This window comes from Erithacus rubecula (assembly GCF_903797595.1).
Source record: "Erithacus rubecula genome assembly, chromosome: 3".
In the NCBI taxonomy this organism is placed as follows: Eukaryota; Metazoa; Chordata; class Aves; order Passeriformes; family Muscicapidae; genus Erithacus; species Erithacus rubecula.
In genome coordinates this window covers 13743560-13766916 of record NC_136689.1, presented here as the reverse complement: position 1 = coordinate 13766916, position 23357 = coordinate 13743560, and the positions used below count along the sequence as shown (strand labels likewise).

The window sequence follows — 23357 nt, the reverse complement described above, 5'->3', positions numbered from 1 at the left end:
AGTCATTCTTTCAGATCAAGTCATCAGCATTTGGTAAAGCTGGTTAAAATCTCAACTGGGATTTTTTGTTTTACCATGCACTTTCAGCTCTGTTACAACAACCAAGATGATTCTCCCCACAACTATTTAAAACACAAAGAAGCTGATTTCTGAAGTTCTATGTAACAATACTGTTTCACAGATCAACCAGTTTTCAAACTCCAAACCCAACTCAGCGACTTGGAGGTTCAGATTGCAAACAACTTCTGAACCTTTTCATGTGTTCATCACCAATGTAATGTCCATATACATTTGTGAATTTTAGGTGCTTTCACAGCTGTATGGAAGACATGTATGAGTTAGCTTTAATTAACTAAAATTCTGCTCTAAAAATTCCCCAATGACAAGTGTATAATGACATGGCTGGAGACTTCTGCAACTCATATTTCTAATGCTTTGAAAATTGACTGACCCATCTTTTTTTTTTTTTTTTTTTTTTAAGAGGGAGCAGAGGCAATGCCTGCCACACTCACCTGCAGTGTCCCTTCTAAACACTTTACAGAATGGCTATGATGTAGATTCAGGCGAAAGCCACTTTCCTGTTGGTTAGTTTCAAGGTTCTATGGCAACAGTTGACAATTAGAGATGAACCCTGGTGGGAAACAATGAGGGATAAATCATAGCACAGACAAATCCCTCACCTGTGATGTGTTGGCAGAGGAATTACTATTTGCTTGCTGTTGATGAATTTGTGCAAGCTGCTGTTTCTGCATTAGTGCCAGTTGCTGTTGATGTTGCTGGTATTGTTCGGCTGTAAATGCTGAACAAAATATAAAACGAGAAAATACTGTATCAAAACATGTAGGAGTTGTGTATATAAACATATTTACTTTATAAACCTAACCCCCAACCAAAACTACCACAGCAAGTTCCTAAGAGCCTTAACACATCTTTATGTCAAAAAAGCTGATGTCCTAGAAATTTTAGTCCAAATAACACCTTCTCTTTTTGTTCGTTTAGTATACAGGCTTTAACTGAATTTTGCTCAAGATACTAAAAAGGGAGGGGAACGAAAGAACCAAAACACAATCAACCCCACCAAAAACTCTTTAAAAACAGATTTAAAAGAATGATTAGGTAGAAATCGCATCACTGTTTTCACCTTGTGAAACTACAGTATTGGCATTATTAGTGAAATAGGTTTATATGCCAAACTTGGCAACTGCAATGCACCCCTCACTGACAGCATTCTGAAGGCAGGAAGGATCTACAACTAAGATTCATGTTTCAATTGAAAACATTATGTTACAGTACCTTTTTTGTTTGTAACTACACATGTACAAGTAACTCCATCAATACAGAATTTCACAGAACTGTATCCTTCTCTCAAAAAAATCTTTGAAAGGTGACTCAGCAGTCAGTGCATCACAAGTCAGGCAGAATTTTATCCATTTAACCCAGGTTTAAAACTGATGAAGCATTATTTGTACAGATTGACAATGGGATGCTCAATAGTACAGCAGAATCACTATTTCACTAACTTCAGTGCAAGCATGTTTTGTTTTAGTTCACTTTTCCAAAATAAAATAAAGTCTCAGTCTTCAATTTACGAACTGAAACAAGGTTAGTGTGAATGCCCTTGCAAAGGACATACCTTTCAGATTTTCCTTCTTTTTTAAAAATGAGGTAGTACAAATGTTCCCAAATATGTGCTGTAAATAGTACTCATACTTCAAGAATGCACTGGAATTCACACTTTTGGGGACACTCACTACTGCTTGGCAACAAATCACTATCACACTTAAATCCTGTTCACTAATGGAATTTTTAAGAATCTTTTGTTAATCTACTCCTTCAGGCCTGCTTGCCTGAAGAAAACACATCTGCATCAAAACCATAATAATGTCCTGCTTCTGGATAGAACAGGATTCTGAAGACCAATTATACCTCATGTATAAACTTGAATAACAAGTCAGTATAAATGCCTGCAACATTTGGAAACATCAGAGCAAACGCTGCTGAGCATGCATTTTCCTCGTGTATTTGTCTTTTTTTGGTGTTCAATATTGTTCAAACTACTTCTAGTATGTATTAGAAATTGCACAGAAATTATTACCAATTATTATTACTTTCCTATTTGAACAGTTGAAACTACAAACTTCTACTCAGCTTTTACATTCACATTACCTTTCTTGGTAAGTAACATACTTGAGCAAGTAAGGATGTAGCATTTCTTCATGTTGCCATAAGCAACAAATTACTTCCAAATACTTCTACCATTAACTATCACTGCAATATTTAAAAATTATTCCTAGGGGAATAGTTTAAAAGTAGTAACCTCACTCATAAATGTCCTCACCAAAAAAAAAAAAAAACAAAAACAAAACCCTCAAACCAAATAAACTAGAATTCATCGACCAAATACTCAAGGAGATGACTGTTTAATTTATATTAAAAGAAAATTTACAACTCCTTTAGATTTTTTTTTAAGCTGACATCCAACACAAGTTAGAGCAAGAAAGGTTTAGCACACAAAGATTAACAGGTACAAAGCTGAGCAGCAGTAACAGAGGGAAGAAAATGGATATACTGTTCTGGTACTGAGAGATATATAATTTATTATTTTTTCAAATCCTAAAATTTGGAATCAACATACATTTAGCCAACACAGTGCCAATGACATTGAAGGTTCTATTTATCTACTTATTGTATGATTTATCGGAGTGTCCTGTGCAGGGACAGGAGCTGGACTCAATGATACTGATGGGTCCCTTCCAACTCAGAGGATTCTATAAATAAGATATTTTATTCTGTAGCATAGCACTGCAAATATATTGCTTATGAATAGATTGCTTAAATGATGTAAATAAAGACAACACATAGAATGACAAAGAAGAAAAGGGAAAAAAAAAATACATTATACCATCTTTGACTATGATTAAAATTCCACCATTATAATCACCTTACTTTTGCCTATTTAAGTGAAATTAGTAGTTCACTTTAGTTTTCAAGTCCTAAGTGTATTTAAGATTCTAGCTATAGAACAGAGCTGAGGTAAACACAGTCACCTGTGTTGGTTTGACACCTCCAAAATATTGCTTTCTTTTGAAACAGCAGCAAATGAAGCTTAAGGAGACGAGGTGTTTGTTTAGGAAAGACCATGCTAAATAATGGCTGGAAGTGTTCTCTCTTCTTTCCAGAAGTGACATCTAGAAAAGCTACATTTTTGAAGCTGTACCTCAGTTTCTTTATTTTTAAGTAGCCTTAGAGCCCTCTGCACTCAAGAGCAACTAATTTAAGTTTTTTCCAATTAGGCTAAACACAGCAACATTTTTACTGCTTCCCTTATTAAAAGTCCAACAAACATTTCATAATACTATTTACAACCCTATCAGGGGTTTACTGTGAAATTCTGAGTCAATTGCATCCAGGTTAGAATGGCAATACTGCTCATAAAAGGCTGCTGCAAGCTACAGCCTCCTAAAATAATCTGATTGATTCCTTTTCCATTCCAGACAGAGATGCTAATGTACCAGAACAGGTTACAGATTGCTATTACATAAGCTAGGTCTTCCCTCTCCATGCTAAAGAACCACTACATTGAAGGTTTTAATGAGAACATTACTACTATTGTGAATTATCCAAATCAAATTTCTTCTGAAGATGTGCAAACTAGGGCCATCATGTATTTTGTTAACACTACCAGTGGATTTCTTCCCCTCCTGCTCTCAGACTACCGTCTACATTACATTTCAGTTGAAAAAAGAGGCATATTGATTGTGAGACATAAGTTGTTTCTGAAAACTGCCATTCCTATACATGTAAAAACCCATTTATATGTACTTTACATGAAAGAACTTTCACCTATTTAACCTTACATATTCATTTCCTGTGGCACCCAATTGTGACTGGAATTGGGGAAATCACATACATACTCAGCACAGTGAAGTCACAAGTGACTGACTGTGCCTCTGCATCTGCAGATACAATCCTGAGCTTCTCAAAGAACAAGTCCAAGTTCAGCTGTCTTTTTTTTTTTTTTAAAGAATCAATTCAAACAGAATGTGCTGCTGCATAAAAACACAGCTGCTATTAATGTGTTATGTGGTTTGCAGAGAATATTTTCTGCCTGCCTGAAATGTAGCATTGATGCAGTTGGCTGGGTGCCAAACTCAGCATCTTGATAACATCAGTTCATCTAAAAAAAAAAACCAAAAAAACCCAGTGAATGCCCCTAAAAATGTTCTTTCAAGTATTTTATTCTTTCTTCTCATTTTTGTTAAAAAAAGAGAAAGGACATAGCTGAAAACCTTTCATGTGTGTTAAAAGAAAAATGGCACATGTAGAAGAAGTAGCAAAAATGAATCGCATTCTCTTTTGTCATATATTGCTCTTTATCTGCCTGGAAAAAAAAATGAGCAGACAAGCAGCAAGCCCAGACCTTTTCTCTACACTCAAATCACTAACTGCGTTTCTGGTAACTCAGGAGAACATTGCTACACAACACTACACAAAGTTACAGATTCCTGACATTACTGGAGACCTTCAGGGCTTTAAATAACATTAGTAAAGCAACAGAAAGTCAAACAACTGCTTGACGTTTAAAAAAGGGACAAAATGTAACACTGAATGGTTAAAGTGGCACAAGAGCTTTTAAGACAGGTCCTTGCTTTAGCAGTCCCAAACAAGGATGCAGTGCTGACAGACTTCTCAAACAGCAATGCTCAGACTTCAGTGGTCATGGTTCCATCACACAGTAATGACTATTTAATAGTACAGGATTTACCAAATTAAACAGTGACAAAACAACCAGTTTCATTCACTACACAGAATCACTATCCTTTTACAGTGATGGTAAAAGGGGAAATCTCAACCACCACTAACACAGAATAAATAAGAATATTACCATTTCAGAATCTCAACTGTCTTTCACAGTTAACAGCTGCATCTCGCCACAAAACTTCAACATACTTTCCAAGACATCTTCAGTAATTTATGCAAGTCACTTGACTCTCAAATTAATCTAGCCCAACTCCTTTTCTAACCTTAAACAACAGGAACCTTTAAGCACAACTCTGCCTGAAGTTATTAATATCTCAAGATGGTTATCAGAAGATGGGCAGCTCTTCACCAAGACACTTGACTACAGAAATACTTCTTGGTTTTTTGCAGCATACTGTATCAAGTGGTAACACTTCAGTTGAGACAACCTTCAGATTTGAAGTCACTACACCATGTTATGCTGCTACCCTGTTAATTTAACAGCTTGAGACAACACACACACAAACACACAAATATTTTGCAACTGTAATGGTGCCATACTTCGACAGCAAGAAAATGTTTTCTGGCTTACGAACTGCAAAAACGAATGGAAGGTAGAAGAAAAAGCTTCAGGAGTTTTCAGCTATGAGTACAGGGAACAAAATCCTGTACATTACTGACACTAACTGACAGGATAAATGACTGCTTAGTATCTTCTTAGTGACAGCTACAAAACTTGTTTTATTAAAAACTGAGCTAGTGCACGCTGCATTATGAATTTATTTTCCTACGATCACTTATATGAATATTTGTAGTCTTTGGGATAATAACATATCTATTTTTTCTTGAATTAAGACACTGAATATCATTTTCCATTGTATGATTCTGTTCATGTACCAACCAAATTCTATGGGATGGTGATACTCAGCAGGTATTGCTTTCTGGAGCACTGAGCAACAATGATACTGCCAATGGACTTTACAGAGACTCAATAGTTTGCAGTAGTTTTTTTTACTGCAATACAAAAACGGTGCTCACTGATTGCATCCCAGAATTTAACATGTATTAGCTTTACAGTGCTGTAGCTTACATTTAGCTTCTCTGAAAAACCAAGTGCTTCCCAGAAGTGGCCAAAGCCAGTGACGAGTGAGTGTCTGTGGGGGGCTGGCTGCCCAGTCTGTATGAACAGATGGGTCCTGGTATGATCAACAGCCACAGCTTCTCCTCCCAACTACTGCACTCACTGGTTACTCTTCTTCCCTCAAGCATGAAAACAGGCTTTTTTAAAAGCTGACCAGTTTCCTAAAAAAACCCAGAGAGTATAAGAAGAAAATCCATATGTAAGCTCCTGGTCCCTCTACTGGTACTCCTTTCCATTTCCAGAATGGAAGATGCTCACTAGATTTGCCAGGCAAACTGAACAAGCTTTGTGGAGTAAACACAATGACCTTGCTAGGTATGCTTTTGTTTTTCCTTAACAAAGTTTTTTAAAAAAATTAATACTGAGAGACTCAAACAGCATAATTAAACCTTTTGACAAGTGTTTCAGTCCTGTTAAATGTTTTAAGAATTAGATACTTAAATTACAGTAGGTTAAAAGCCGTTTCATAGCAAGTATCTGTTCTCAAGAGCAGAAATTGTATTTCAGTGGGGAAACTGAAACATTAAGACTACATTAGGTTCAAAGTACTTCTCTAGTCCATTTAATAGAATACTAGATTCCATGATCCTTTCAGTGGAGGCAGTTTTGATCAGGTAATTGAAGAAAGTTCACTTAACTAAAGCTCCCAAGCTTTTTCAGAAATTCAATAAACTACAGAACTGCCAAAGTGTGTGGAAAGATGATATATCATGTTACAATGTCTTCTTAAGGGAAATACATGAGAGTGCCACATCCCTGCTGTGTAAGACTACAGTTAGTGGTTACTAATGCCAAAGTGCATGCAAAACAAACATCAATCTCAATGCTAAGTAATCCAGAACATTATATTTTTAAATCTCTATCTTATGAGAGATGTTATCTGGCTTACACTGCCTGGTTAAAGATTTTCTACTGTATAGCAAGCTCTCACCAGTAAATTCAGAAGACTGGAGAGACTTACAGCCATCAGTATGATTTAGTATTTCATGCACCAGGCCCAAAGATGTTTCACTTTCTGAAAAGAAGTTCAGGATTGGTTTTACTTAAACATGGCATTATTACATACTATGAGAATATGAATCATTATGCCCTTGACTACTACTACAAGAGCTTTTTATTTCAGTCCAACAGAACTGAAGGGTCAAACTCTTAACATAAGAACTGTGGAGATGATAAACTAGATATAAGGTCTATAGATGCACTCCCTTCTTGGCAGCAGAAGACAGAAAATAATTAATAAGGATTTTTTACTACCCATTGAATGAAAGCCAGAAAACTTCCTATGTACTTTTATTTGTCTGCCCATTATTCTTAAAATGAGTTTCCACAAAAATGTCACATGCCAGTTAGGGCACACACTGTTTACTGTGCAGTTTCAAATGTGACCATCCTTGCATGGGATGCAAAGTGTAACAGCTCCACAAGCCCTGAGATCCTCCATTTCGGGGTGAAGTTTTACTCCAACTGAATCAAAACTGAATGAGAAAACCTAGGAAGACTACAAAGTCTTGAATTCTCTGGAAGTGCTCAGGTGTTTTAAACAGTACCAACTCTTCCTTCATCCACAGCCACATTTCCCAGACTAAAGAAGCTTTTCCTTCTAATATTTTCTCCTTCAACTAAGTTTAAGATGAGCTATAAACATCTGTTGCTCTCGAGAACTTTGCTTTTCAACTAGGATCTCAACAGCTCAGCCACAGATGGGTCCAGACCATTAAATTCCAGTGACAGGAAAAAGCCATTACAAATTCATCACCAAGTTTATCCTGTAATGTCAAAGAAGCATTTCTAAAAAGCAAAAACGGTAACACAGAGCAGTGTTAAGAATATTACAGATACAAGGGTTAAAAAACCATCACCTAAATGTCTAGTTTACAAGAAAATGCAAGGCATTTGACTATATTCTGGATACCCACAGCATTTCATATATAGTAATGCCTACAGTCCCAAACACACAACCTAACAATTTTTAGTAATGCTGCTTCTCAAAGAGTGATTTCTCAGCTCAGCTGTGTGGGCTCTAGTTAACTGCCAGCCTCTTTAGCCCTGCCAGCTTTTAGATGCTGTTTTCAAAGTGATCCAGCTTCTGGGTGATGAAGGCAGAAAGGAACAGAATGCAAGACTGTTGCCTGCTCTTAGCAGAGCCTGGGAACCAGTGCTCCAGTGTTCCACTAGTGATAGGTATGTCTGCTCTGCTTCCTAAACACAAGGCTGAAATGGAATGATATGTGTGCAGTTTTAGTGTGTCTAACTTTTGTTTATGAGACCCAAGCATTCAAAAATGTGAATGCAATGTATTTAACAGAAAGCCTCTAGCAGAGAGCACAGTTTCTAATGTGATGCAGGTCAAAGACTGCTACTTGCCTGGCAGAACCAATCAATCAACAAGGGACACAAACACTCCATCTCCATCTCTGAAGATTACAACTGAGAAACCCAATATTGCCAGCAATACAGAATCCTCTACTGAAGTAATTCTGCTGCTGAACAAGTGAATTCTCCACAAAAATAATGCTTTAATGGTCTTGCTTCCTTTTTAGTGGCGTTCTGAATATCGTGTGTAAAGACCTTTTAATCAGCTCTTCTTATAAGAGGGCAAAGGATACTATTTCAGCTTCCTTCTGTAATATCAGAAGGAATCACCCTCTTCACAAGTGATGCTACTTGGCCACTCACTCCTGCTGCCAAAGTCTAGCCTACAGCACACTACAAGTGTTTAGGTAACTTGTAAGGGATTTTAAGACACCTCTTCCTGATTTACACACAAAATCTCAGTACAACAACTTTCCACAGATGCTTAATACTGAGCACTCTGAAAGACAGAATCAGAATAAACTGCATTTCTTCAGGATCAAAGGCACTTCAAAATGTTTATAAAATGCCCAGCTCTGGGGAAACCTCCCTCTGATTAAAAGTATGAAAATCCATGTTCCCTGTAGCCAGAAAATGGTATGTTACAGCACAGCTTTTTTAACATATCCTCTTAATAACAGAAGACCTGAGACACCATCTCAACTTCATGGGCATGCTGGCCATGTACAACAGACCCGAGAAAAATATTTCCCACAGCAGCTGCTCCATGTCAACACCATGTCAACACCATGTCTGCACCATGCAAGACAGAAAACGCTTGAGACTTTCTTAGTAGAGAAACAAAAAAAACCAAACCTATATGATGGCACACAAACATGGCAACGTGACCACCTCTGCTGGTCACTACAGAATCCCAGGATGAACATCTTAAAAGTAACCAATACAGTTTGACCACAACTCACAATAGCAGTGAAAGGATAACATGACTTCAAAAATACAAATGTATTAGTATTTTCTGACAAAAGACCAATTGCCACTTCAAAAACGTAAAAGGCAAATAGAAACAAACCTAAAACATCCATACCCACAACAAACTCCCAGCCTTAAAAACAACTAAGAGAAAGGAACAGGGAAACCCTACAGGGTTGTTAAGCTGCAATAGTAACTTACTACAAAAATGTCAGTTCGTCTGTTAGATACCTGAGGTTCTTTACAGTATTGGCTACAGAAAGAACAAAGACAGAACTCAGCAGCTGCAGCCCCCACTGACAGGCACTTTGAAGAAGTCAGACTCGTACCCGAGACACGCGATCTCTGTGATCTGTAGAGACAACGTAGCTCACAGAACCCTTTCGGAAAATGGAAAAAACCCACTAAAACCACACGGGTAACAAGATGGAGCAGATTGTGCTTCTTATATAAACCCATGCCTGAACAGGTGATCAGCAGTACACCACATACACACAGACTCATATACACTCCAATGCTACAAGAATCACAATTAAGATTATAAATAATTATATGGATACAATCTACCTGGTTATGTTAATAACAAGTGACTATCCAACCAATTTGAAGTGTATCTATGAATTCACACAGCTATATTTTGTTATTGAACATTTAATTTCTATATCAAATCCCCATAAAATTACTAAACCCATTATTTTTATTTTGAAAAGCTTGGAATACTTAAATATTTCTTACAGCTACTAAATAATCTCCACAGAATTCCAAGCACAAATGAATGTAATATACCAGGTACTTACACTGGTATTACTTTCCCAAAGGCTTCAATATATAACCACACAATTAAAATCTTCTATGGAACTCATCAACATAAATAACTGCATTTAATTCCCAAGTTATGTAGATAAATATCGTTACCATGTATTTCAAGGTAAAAACACTCTAAAAGGATGTGTGTGTGTTTATTTATACAGACACACAGACATGAGCTTTAAACTCCATCAGCCAGTATTTCAAGACTACATGATTTTCAAATGTAAAGCACTGCCCACTGTATTTACAGTGCATTTACAGTGTATTTACAGACTATCCAACACACAATTTTGTTTTCACACACATCATCTGGCTGCCATTTATCAGAGTTCAGCCTGGCTACCAGGCAGAGAATGCCCTCATTCAGTTATGGGCTTGGTTTACTGATTTAGACCAGTAAAAGAGCAGAATTTAAACACCAAAAGCGAAGATCACAAACCAGAAGAACCACCAGTTTTATCCCTAGTACATTTCCAACAAGAAGAATGAAAAAAGAAAGGGGCATGAGGGCAAGGACCTACACTAGTATGGAGAGGAAGCATGAAATAAAACAGCAAACAAAGCTGCTCACTAACTTTACAAATACAAGGAAAAAGAACTTTCAGGAAAAACCTCAAAACATGATACAGGAGGGAAGGCACATAATATAGTGGCAAACAGAAGATTAAGGTTACCTGATACCAGCATAACAGTCTTTAAAGTAAATCACCAAAACAACACACAACTTGCTTAGTTTATTAGGTATGTGCATCTCTGCTCATCGCTCTCCTACATTATTCAGGTTTTCTGATTGATTTCCAAAGCCATATTTCAAAATGGCAAGGAAAATATGATTCTAGAGACTCCTTACAAAACCTTGGTGAACTTCTAAGTATTTTTCCTATAAAAATTACATCACCTTAACGTATAAAAAAGATGACATTTACAGTAAATGACTCATGAGTTTTGATGAGTTGGTAAGTTCCAGTCTAACCACGTAAATACCAGTCTTGCAGTGAGAAGCAAGAGTGATGCTATCCAATAGTGTTCCAATTCAAAAACACTACCACATCACATTTTTTCAGAGTCAGATCCTCAAATCTGTAATTAGGTTCTCTATAAGATGTAATCTGCCACTTGCTGACAATATGTAGAGGTGATTAGTCTAAGAGTTTTGCTAAGCACAAGCAGATGCATCAATGAGGGTGGGCTGGGTACTTCTTGGCTGGGAAATGGCATTTGAGTTCATTTTAGTTCAAGTAAGAATTCATAGCATGCTGGGATATTAAATACAAACATTTTACCTAAACATTTCGCATCAGTGCCACACCTTGTACTAGAAAAAATTTGGTACATAATATTTATATCAGCATCTCAATTAACGTATTTTTAATTTCAAAGAATCCAAATATTCAGTCAACTTAAACCCTACATAATACTGTTTTGTCAACTTTGGTATTTCCAAAATTGTAATTACATACCACTGTAGCAGTTGTAGAAATCTCAGATGCAGTGCACTACTGTTAGCAATAAATGCAAGTAAATTCAATGTAGCCAAAACAAAGATACACTTGAAAAAGGCCTGTTGCCATCAAAATTGATCACAATGTAAAGTATGGATGACCTAAAGATATTCTGGACTTTTCGACATAAGTTTAAAACTTCTAGAAGCAAGTTTGTAAAAATAAACATACCAATATGTGCTGAACCACTGCTACTTTTACTTTGTATAGAGGTACTGCATGTCTGGGTCCCGGGTTGTGCTGTGCCTGTTCGATTTAAACCCCTGTACAATTTCCTACAGGAGAGTTCATCATTGTCACTGTCATGTAGGGATGGTGTCCGAGGCCTAAAATGCCGCCATCTACATGATTTGATATTGACTAGTATCTGACTGAGGTCTTTTGAGAAAGATTTGTCCGAGGTATTTGTTTCTGAGGTATTGGCAAATTGACTGATTGAAGAGTGTTGCGATGAGGAAAGCCTTTCCGAGTCCAGATGATGAAATGCATTATCGTAGTCCGAATGCGCTCTGTCTAGTAGCACCCTAAAACCAGGGGAACAAAGCACAATTAAACAGAGGCAACAAAGTCATCGGCTTGATGTGTGCTTGTGGACAACAAAGGGATAGAAAAAGCAACACAGAAGTGTTCTAGAGCAAGCCAACACACACACACTCCCCTGACACAGCCCACAACCATCTATTATTTCCCAGTAAGTAGTGCATCAGGTATATTCTAACTTCTACTGTCTGAAGAAGAGCTGAGGTACAATATCACTCATATATTAAAGATACTTCAACAACATAGAATTAAAGCAAGACAAAAGACCTAGAGAATAACACTGCTTAAGTAAAAAGTGATTCGTATGTCCTCCTAAAGTAACTTCATTTCCAAAGCCTTACTCCCAAACATACTGACTATACCTACAACCATTCTAAAGCAGTAGGGATGCCACACGTTAACTTCCAAATTCTCCCTGCAAAAATCCAAGTAAGAGCCATCACCTCATTCCAACTTTGCTGACTGGGCAAGCTGGCTTACTAACATGTGAAGAGGTGCTAAGAATAAATTTAAAAGGCAACTCACATCCTTACTTTTAATAAAAACTTAATAGAATTGTACTATTTTCTTAAAGACATCACATACTTATACACTCAACTGCTTATTAATTGTTGACAGTAAAGATTCTTAAAAGCAAAAGGCCTGAAATAAGTAATTATTTGATATTTTTAATGATACTTGAAAAGCAACTGTTATCATTCCTAAGCACCTCTCCCCAAACCACTACACTGTCTAAACTCTGAAAAGCATTTTTTGCAAAATACAATTTTTGCTATCTTGAAATGCTACTATTTAAGGATGGCTATGCAAATAACTTAAAAACAAACCAACCACAACTGAAGATACACATGCATCTTTGTCAAAAATTGGGAGTGCAAGCAAAAAAAATCCCCTAGAACAATTTAAGAAAACATTACTAGAACAGCTTCCACTAGTGCAAAACAAAAATGGAAACATTAGCCAGCTAATCTCCCTGTGATATCTCCATTTTTTTAGGTTTTGGGGTTTTTTTAGATTTTGTTCTTCTTTGCATATTACTAGTTTGATTTTTTTTTTAAAACCAGCGACAATTACACAGCACTTACCTTCCACCACGGCCAACCCGCCTTCGTGCAAACCCAATACACCTCTGGGGTACAGTGAGGGTGGTTAAGCAGTATCTGTATCGCACATCTCCTAATCTTCCCTCCTTAGGGCTACTCCACGGCCAGTTGCCAGGTTGGTCTAAATGAGGCTTAAAATAATTTTAAGCAATTAAACACAATGTTTGCACACAATGACACTGTTTTACAATGCACAAGGAAATTCTACTTACAGCATAGTACTGACAGCCTGCTTTCCTACGGAAGGCAAAAGGACCATCGGGATCATTTTCTTCCTCAGCCTCCGAAGAACCAGACAAAACCTTCAAAGAGGGGATGAGGAGACAGCAGTGTATGAGGAAAGGTATTAGGAAATTCCTGAGTTTTACTTCTGCTCTTTCCCAAAGTGCAGCACAGAACACCAGAGGTCCTACCTGGGAAAGAGGTTCATCATCTGAGCTAGGAAAATCATACTGATTCAGATCTTTAGCATTAAAGACTGGCAGTGCAGCAGGACTTGTCTGTTGAGGAGTAGCAGCAGCAGACGAAGGTAAGACTTTTGGCTTCTTCTCATACTTTCTTTTGGGTCTAATAACATCAGGTTTATCTTGCTACACGAAAAATAAAAGCAAGTGCAAAGTTACTCATAGGAGAAAATTACATTAAAACAAGAGTTTAAGTACCTGTGTAAGCAAATTAACGACATGAACTCATCTCTCTACCATGTTCACAGTAGAACATGAAGTAATTTCAGAGTGTCGGTATTTCATTTCCAGTAACTGAAACACTGAACAGACAACATGGAATCAAGCACTGTTTGCTCAATTTGTGCTAGGTAACTCACTAGCAATTAAGTTAACAGTACTACTTTGGAGAAGGAGACCAAAATATATATCATGATCTCCATGAGGCACCTTTCTTACTTCCTAGCATTTTTAATTGATAGCCATTTATGCAGTGTCAGGGTATTATTAAGTATCAAGCAATGCTCTGAAGGCAAAAATAGACTTCTCAAAGATACCTATAATCTTGCAAAAGTCCCTAAAAATTAAACATATTTTCCCCCATTATGCAAAATCAAGTTTAAGATTATTTCCCAAATTTTCAAGCTGTGAGACACTGCACTGATCCAGTATCACTGATAAGCAGTACACACTAGCAATCACAAGGACGATGCTTCACTACCAGTAGAAGAATTCACTGGTTCAAGCCACCTTGTCAAATTCAGAACAGCCTCTGGATATTCCTCAGTTACAAATTGCCTTGGTTTAAAATTCAAATTATACCTCAGCATTTATCCTGTGTTACCTGACCTATTTAACATGCTCAGTTGTTCGCACTGTAGCTATGGTTTGTATGACACAAAATTAAAGCCTGCAGGGAGAAAAGTACTTGTCAGCTGTCTAAATCAAATAAGATCACTTGATGTTCTACTTAAATGTGAAACCAAAGATATACAGCAAGGGGAGAATTATCAATGGATCATATTTTAGAAACAAAATAAAGCCCAACCCTCTATATTAACATAACTACATAGTGTAACATAATACAAAGCATTCACATCATTAGTTCTATCTTTGTACAATGTCTAATGATAACAAATAGAGTTTTGTTCAGGACATCCTAACTTAATGGACAGCAATAAAGAAAAACGTTTCCATCTTCCTGAATAAAAACACATGCATGTGTTCTTTTATCTGTAATTTGTCTGTACCTCCTTTATTTCTGTCTTAAGGAATGCTGGCAATCTGTTATCCTTGAAACAGAACAAAGCCATTTTATTTTACTTGCAGCTTTGCTACCCTATTGCCAGTTCCAAAAAGCTTCCTCCCTTCTCCAATCCTAAAATGGTATTTTGTATACTTCACAGCACAAACAGTAACTCTGTTATTGACATTACTTACTTTGACTTTATATTCTTTCAGTTCCATAGCTTCTTGGTGTTTAAAAGAACTGCTGTTAGTCACAGGAATGATGGGAATAGCATAGGTGGGTTTAAGCGGCTGTCGCTGTGCCATGACTTCAGACATGATCTCTCCACTGTAGTCACCCAAATTATACCTGAAATCACAATAAATTTTATTTGTTGGAATACAATGTCCATCTGGTAAAAAATTGAGAAACACAAACTAATGCCTGCAACTAGGGGTAAAGGGATATCCAGTACACCTGCAAGAAGTGCAAAAAGTATTATTCCAGAGAAGGAGATTAATAACATAGAAAATTCATTGCAATGAATAATGCTGATGGATAAAAAAGGACAACTACTCTGTAAAACATCTTCAAAAGGTAATACTGTATAGAAAAGGAGAGGGTTACCCACCCCCTTCCTTGGGGACTGGTACCATTCAAACAATTTATCACATTTATCACTCAAAGTTTTAAACAGTGAAGCAGATTGTATTATTCATGAATCTTCCTTGTTTTATGTTATGGAGTATTTTCAGTAAGTAGATCCATGAAACATTACATTTCAATGTAATTTCACATGACAAATGCTGAGTTGAAATGCAGTTCTCTAGTATGACTGAGCTATTAGTCTTTCCTCTATTCAGTGGCTTATTTTCTTTAAAAAGCAACAGGAAAAATAGTCATGACTTCTCCCCCCTCTGTTTCTGCTGAAAATGTTCAGGGCTTAAAGGAAGTGCCCTGGTAGAGCCAGTTCAGCTCATCTTCCTAAAAAACTAGACTAAAAAGTCAGTTTTGCAGTTTTAAGGTAGTGCCTTGGAACATTTGCTTTCAAGCATGGATACTTAGGCTAGAAAAGCTCAGATTGTAAGTATCACCTCAAGGACAACTCCACACTGCAATTGTGATCCTCAGTCAATTGGGAAAGTGACACTTGCAGGAGCATTTGGCCCACAGCACAGATAATCAACAGGATGGCAAAAGAACTAGCTGGAGATGACTCTCACATTTAATACTCTATGAAATGCGTGTTTTCCTCAAGAGGGTATTAGATCAAGCTTTTTTAGCACAGAATAGAGATCATGAAGTCAAATAAGAATGGTAATGATTGAAAGTCACCTTAAAAAATAACTGGAATTTCTTTAATCTACATACTTAACACACAATTTCAAATGACTTTGATGAAACTATGATCTTTCTTCTGGTATAACATACAGAGTAAATATATACATTTGAAAGTATCTACACACATATTAAAACAATATAGCTTAGTATGACAATGACTCTCACATAATAAGCAACTTCCTAACATTTCATAGGCAAATATGAACATGCTATCCTGTAAATGTGAAACAGTCTGAACTTACTGTAAAAATCTCCCACTGTTCAAATATTTGCAGCAATCCAAATAAAAAGGAGTTTCCAAAGCTAATTTTGAACAAACATTACCTCTTTTCCATAATTTCCAGTGTTAAATGCAGCAACTCTCTCTTGCTTTTTTCCCTCCTTTTTATCATCTCCAGGATGGTTACTGCACGACTCAGATCTCGCCGCAGCTTCAGCATCTTCTCATAAGAAGCTTCATCATTTTTTCGATTCTGTAGATACACAAAATATGTGTTTCCCCACATCATTTAAGTTAAATAATCTGAATTAAAGTAAGTTCTAAATACTTGGGTATATTAAAGAAGCATGTGCATGTTATCAATGATACACAGCTTGTCAACACCCTAAGTAGGTTTAACAGAAAATTGAGTGAAAAAGTGAATATAAACTTTCATTTAATAGTTGGACTAAAGTAGTTTTGTATTTTTTGCCCTTACAAATTAAGAAGAAAACATTCAGTTTTTTATTATAATCGTACATTGCAAATTGCTTCTTTATATAAGCAACTTTTTGAAAGAGGGAGTATGAAAAGAAAGAAAAACTGAGGGAGGCACTGATATACTTACTTTACGTGTCTGCATCTTTTCTGTTCGCCTTCTAAAAGCAACATAAGGATCATTTGTGCTGGAGCCATCTCGTTTTTTCCTGCTTCACTGCTGGGATAAGTGAAGGACCTCGACAATTTTTCCTCTTTTTAATCCAGTACTCATACACTTCTCTGATCAATTCATCATCTTCCTTCAGCAACAGCTTGGCCTCTTGCAGGCTGACTGGCTAAATGCAAAACCCAGCATGTCACTTTCATACAGTAATACAGAGGTGTATTTCAAATTCTTTATTCAAAGTACCGTTGTACCTGCTGACCGCTGCCCTTTTCTAGTCTGTCTATCATCTCCTCAAATTGCAAAGGAGAGATGTCCATTCTTTTCTTCAACTTATTCACAAAGATCTCATCTTCCGAATCCAAGTCATAGTCTGGCTGCTCAGCATCCAAACTAAAAGCTAAATCATACAGTGAAAGTTAAAGTTAGTTTTACTACAAAAAAGCTCTTTTCCAATAGCATCTAGAGCACACACCACACCTCAACAGAAAATCAAAATTATTTGTTTGAATGTTGTACTAATACTACTTCCACATGGATGTAAACATCAAGGTTTTTTCTTAAAAAAAATTACTGTGTAAAAAATTATGCATAACAGTTGACATCTACTTGTTATGGTTTTGTTAAACAATGAAAACTTCATAGTGGTCAAACCAGTTAAAAGCTTACTGCCTCACTGCTTCAGTAAGACACTTTTAGATTCATTAAAATCTTCAATGCTGCCAAGAATTCTGGAGTTTTATGTATTGTATCATTTCAGATTTCAGCCCAAACACATATCAAAGGCACTCTCAGCAAAGCATGTGCAGACTGTATTACAATGATCTTAACATATTTTCATCAATGATTTTTGTGACGTAGGTGAGTCAGACTACACTAGCCCAGCATGATCTACCTATATAACAAAACATCTTTAAATACATGTAATGTCTTGCAGAATGCAAACAGCTGTTTTCCACAGTATCCTACAAAAATGCATCAATCTGCATTTGAAACACTCCCATGTCTCATTAAAATTACTGTGGTTGGTAAGAGACACAGATTTCTTTCCAAGTGCACATGTGAAAACACATCTATTTTTAATAAACAGGTAGAATACAGTGCAGCTTAGAATTCACAATTCCAGCTGCTGAAAAATGAAAAGTGTAACCTTAATATCAGCATGGAAGACTACAAGTAGGAAGGAAGAACTTTTTCACAATGAGGGTGGTGAAACACTAGAACAGGCTGCCCTGTTGGTGGATGCCATATCTGGGAACATCCATAGTCAGGATGGACCAGGCTCTGAGCAACTTGACAAAATTGAACCCCCCCCTCTCACTGCAGGGAGCTTGGACCTAGAAGATCATTAAAGGCCCCTTCCATCCCACACTATTTTACAATTCAAATATTTTAAACCATTACTGAGGCTCAGAATGACATAGAAGTCTAGCATTTAAGCAAGCAAATTAGGCATGAGTTATGTTTACATAGCACAGATACTACTTTTTAAATTTTATACCATGCAAGAGAATTGTTCAACAGACCGTATTTTCAAATTTTTTTCCAAAGTTATCTGAAGTAATGTGGTGCTCACACAGCAAATAGTTGCTATCTTCCAACAAAAACAAAACCACAATAAATTTGCAAATCATCAGTGATATCAAACCCCATCTGCTTTTAGATGTAGAATACTTGTACCAGGCATAGGCAAACACTTTTACTGCTATTGTCATTTTTGGTTGGCTTCCCAATCCACTCTACTGCCATTTTATCCTGGAGATGCTTCAGAATATTGTGTTTCTTAGCTATGCACTATGTATTTTCCTCTAAGTAGATTTGTGTCTGTGCTTGCCAACAAATCTAAATTTCCCTCCAAACTGTTACTACAGAACAAAAATTAAATGTACTTCTTTAGCAAGTAGTATTTTTCAACATGTTGAAAAAATTAATTTCCAGAAGTCAGTCTTGATGAAAGCTCAACAGACATTTTTGAATAATGTCTTAACTACTACAAAATTAAATTCTCACAGAATCACTAAGCTGGAAGAGAATGTCAAGATCATTGAATCCAACCCATTCCCTAACACCACAATTAGACCATGGCACCAAGTGCCAACATGCACATTCATCTTCTAAATACACCCAGGGATGGTGACTCCACCATCTCCCTAGGCAGACAATTCCAGTACTTTGTCACTATTTCTGTTAAAAAAAAAAAAAAATTCCTAATATCCAACCTATATTTCCCTTGGTACAGCTTAAGACTGGGTCCTCTCGTTCTGTCAGCTGCTGCCTGGACAAAGCAGACTCAATGCAGACTTCAATGAATGAGTTACTTTACTTACGCTGTATGTGAATCAGCTGCTTTGGCATTTTAAATTCTCCAGGGTATATAGATTCATAGTATGCAATATTACTTTCCGCTTCTGGAACCGGTATAACCATGTTATCCCTCTTCTCTCCATAGACTTGCTGTGCTGAGATAGCCCGCTGCAAATGATGTTCCTATAAATAAAAAAGTGAAAAGAAAACGTGAGAAAATATTTCCAGAGCTCAGCGCGGCTCAGGCTGAAGGAGGTGTATTTCTCTGCAAAGGCTCTCACTCCAGAGCCCGGAGCTGGAGGCGCTGCCCAGGCCGGAGCGCTCCCCGGCAGGTGGCGCTGCGCCCCCTCCAGTGCTACTCGGCACTCGCCTCGGCCCCTTACTGCCAGGAATGACAGGCAACCAGACAGGAGCCCTTGCCATCACTGCAATGAACAGCAACGATTTTTACCTAGTGAATGACTCCTGAAGATGTTCTTATTTATTGTAATGCCTCCCATTATCCTCCCTTTCCTTCTCCTAATCCGCCAAAAACCAGTAAAAATGGAGCCCACTCTCTCCATAGTTCTGTTAAGACAGTGAGTAGCACCAGCAGGGTTCATACAGTTACTAACAGAAACCCACACAGCCAGATGTGTGCACGTCTATTACTGATTTACTGACAATACAAACAAGGTATTCTTTCCTTATTAGCAGCGATGGTTTCTCAGGTATCTATTCTGTTCCTCTCCAGATGCTCAGTAAACCAGTGCTACCATAGTTATGCCAATACATCTCCCAGTGAGATGCTATAAATCAGATTACTGAAATACTCGAAAGCAGGAACTGCAGAAAAGGGTAGCAGTGATAGTTTGTTTTAACACTGAATGTGTGATGTTCATCTATATGATCTCATCCACACCTTTGGTTGTCTGACTTTAGTTTAATTACTTTGGTACAATAAGGGCAATTAAGACCTCTCTAAACTTTAAAAAAAAAAAAAAAAAAAATCAAGATTATAAAACAGGTTTTACTATAAACTGCGAAGTTCATGCAGCCTGAAAATCAACTGTATCCTAACACGCAATTCTGCTAAAAGAATTCACAGGATTGGATCCTATCTTCACACAAGCTGCAGACATTATTTCACATCTGTCCTCAGGTTAAAAAGTTTCTTCACAAAAAGAGACCAATCAGGTGAATAAGGCATAGCAGAATTGCAAGCAGAACTCCCTGCACTGCTTTTGACCTGCAGCATTTGTTAAGTCCAGGCACACGACAAGGTGGAGTATGGACAAAGTAACTTGTTTTCTACCTTTTAGTGAACTACTGCTGTCAGACACCTCAGTATTTTGTAAACTGTAATCATTCTTCAGGATTACACAGCTACAACTTGTTGCCTAACAGGGAATTAAGCTTTATCTTCATATAGTCCAGCAGGATTCTGCAACAAATGCATAATAATAGACAATGTTCTATCAGTCAAGCAAACATTTAGTGGTTTTATAATATTAAGGTTCCTGGTATGTTTATCCTAGCTTGTGCTTCTAAACACCAAAAAATGCTTAATTTCAGAGAAAAGGATGCTATACACTAAATTAAGATTCCAATTTCTCTGATCCACCTGATACGGACACAACTAGTAAGTAGCCTATACTTCTTTACTAACAGGTTTAAGTTGTCTGTATTCAAAGAAATCTTAACAGCACTCTTAAAATAGAAGCACAAATCACGGTTTTGCCTTTCATCTCAATTACAAAAATATGCAGGATGTGAACAGTCTTAGCAGAGCCATATATTATGAAAAGCAACTAGATAAAATTTCCCCCACCAAAAAAAGTTAACCTGCTGTTCATATTGATTTCAATTCACCTCAAGAGATACTCCACTGAACACAAAACACTAAGCAGACAAAGCAACTTCTCCTTACACCTTCATGCATCAAAGCTTTCATTTATTTGGACAAATCCACAAGAGCAACATGCCCCCAATTTCAGTACCTCAGCCAGTGGCTCAGCATCTCTCTCTGTCCTGGTAATTGAGGTGGGTTGAGTGCTGGCCCAACACCAGTGCACTCACTGGAATTATTTACTCATTTTCTGTTGTGAGATAAGGATTAGGAGAAGGGCAAAAACAGACTCAAAACTTTAAAGAGTATTAAAAAACCCCCTTTATTAACAGAACTAAAAGAAGAATAAGAAGAATCAGAATAAATCTTCAGAACACTTCTCAACTCTTCTTTCCCTTCCCACTGACAACATAAAAGACAAAATTTGCCATTTTCAGTCATTTACCACTTCTAAATCCATCTTTCTTCAGTTCACTTAGGTAGAGGAGTCTCTCCTGCCATACCATGGAGACTCTTCCAAAAGAAACAGTTGTCTCATCGTTTTAATTTTAACAAATAGCAGCCACCTGGCAATCTGCAATCATGAAGTCCCTCCCACAGTTTGGTAGTCTTCCCACAACTACCACCACAGGTCATCCCAGCTTATCAGGGTGCAATTTTAAGGGTGAGCTGTCCTAGTATAGAAACAAAAGTTCTCCTCTTCCATCCCTGGGGCAAGGTCTCTCATCTCTCTCTGCTCAAGTATTGCACTGGATCACAGATACTTCCACATCTGCTTGCTTCAACACCAGTGCCTCTACTCATGGCTGTGGTTAGAACACTACATCCCCCAATGCATACCAAGAGTTACAAGGGGAAAAAAATGTCTGACACAACAATTATGTATCTTCACCATAGCCTTACAAGAGAATTTCAGCCCACGACTAAGGCATCTCCTCACTCTCCTGCCATCTGGGATTTGACTCCTCCTTCACTGATCTCTTATGTGTCTTAACCCTTTCCTTTTCTCTCACTCGAGAGGATTGATGTCTGCAAGTTTCATCTGTGCACTGAAATGGTCAGTATCTCACCCGATACAGCTGAGCCATGCTGCAGAGTGGGGCCTGGCCCAGACAGTGTCCAGTCACCTGTTCAAAAAACAGAACCAAAGTTCCTGGAGCTTGCTCATTTTTAAATGTGATTTCACAAAGGCGTGTTCAGCTTTCTCAAGTGGTTTAACAGTGTGTCCATATTCAAAACTAGCCAGCTGACTGGTTCTGTTGGGACCAGAGGAACTGCTGGCAGTCCTCACAGAGGATCACTTCCATAACTGATGGATTTACTCTTTAACTAAAGAGAAGCTATGTTAAACTATGACAGTAATACATATAAATCAGGTGCAATTGTTAACTTGGAAAGCAGTAATTCTTAAGAAGAAAGCATGTTAAATATCTACTATTAACTAACACACTACAGCATACAGTTTCTATTCTCCACTGTGATTGCACATCTGATTACTCCCACCAAGACGCAACACCTCATTCATTTGAATCCATGGCTTTCCATCTAAAAATGCAGTGGTTTCCTCAATTTGTCAGAATGATTTTAAATTCAAACCCTAATCAAACTTTCTGGCTGCTCTTCATGTTAAAGGAAGATTTGTTATGTAGATACTGTAGTCCCAGTCATTCCTGAAAACATCACCTGGCATTTAAAGACAGACCGACCAGGAAATTCAACAAATGTTTTTATTTTGTCTGTCCATCTATTTATACAGTTTTCCAAGCAGATTTATTTATACTACACAACTGCATAACACAGCAGCATCAAAAAGCTTTTTTTTATACCACTATCCATTAGGCCCTGCCACAAAAAGAAGCTCAACTGGGTTAACTGGGGTTTGTTCTTGAAAATCTCTTATTAGGTATTCATAGAGATTGGTATCTTCCAGGTCATCACCAGGGCCAAATAATTTACATGATCCATATTCCTCTAGGAATTGTGGGTAAGATAACTTGTTTGTAATAAGTTCTTCAACAGTTGACTGTTAGGAGGTTTTGCATTGGGATTTTGTTCTGGGGTGGGGATTTTTTTTTTTTTTTTTACAAATAAAACACAGTTTAGTGCCTTTACTCTTTTCTCCTCAAATATCATCTGCCCCTCTGAAGTTCTTAAATAGCTGTAAAATTATTCCAGACTGTTTCTTTAAATTCCTGGCATGAATTTCAGACGGGTTAGTCAAGTTCAAAGGCT

General features: G+C 37.3%; 1 protein-coding gene across 1 annotated transcript in view; it reads right to left on the bottom strand.

Moving 5' to 3' along the window:
* The window catches only part of EPC1 (enhancer of polycomb homolog 1), a 48381-nt gene that overhangs the window by 3034 nt on the left and 21990 nt on the right, over positions 1 to 23357 (bottom strand). The window contains 12 exon segments of the mRNA XM_079300258.1: positions 513 to 599; positions 681 to 799; positions 11647 to 11999; positions 13101 to 13249; positions 13331 to 13420; positions 13532 to 13708; positions 15002 to 15158; positions 16455 to 16603; positions 16958 to 17032; positions 17034 to 17165; positions 17248 to 17393; positions 19321 to 19480. Coding sequence (XP_079156384.1) covers positions 513 to 599; positions 681 to 799; positions 11647 to 11999; positions 13101 to 13249; positions 13331 to 13420; positions 13532 to 13708; positions 15002 to 15158; positions 16455 to 16603; positions 16958 to 17032; positions 17034 to 17165; positions 17248 to 17393; positions 19321 to 19480 — 1794 coding nt within the window.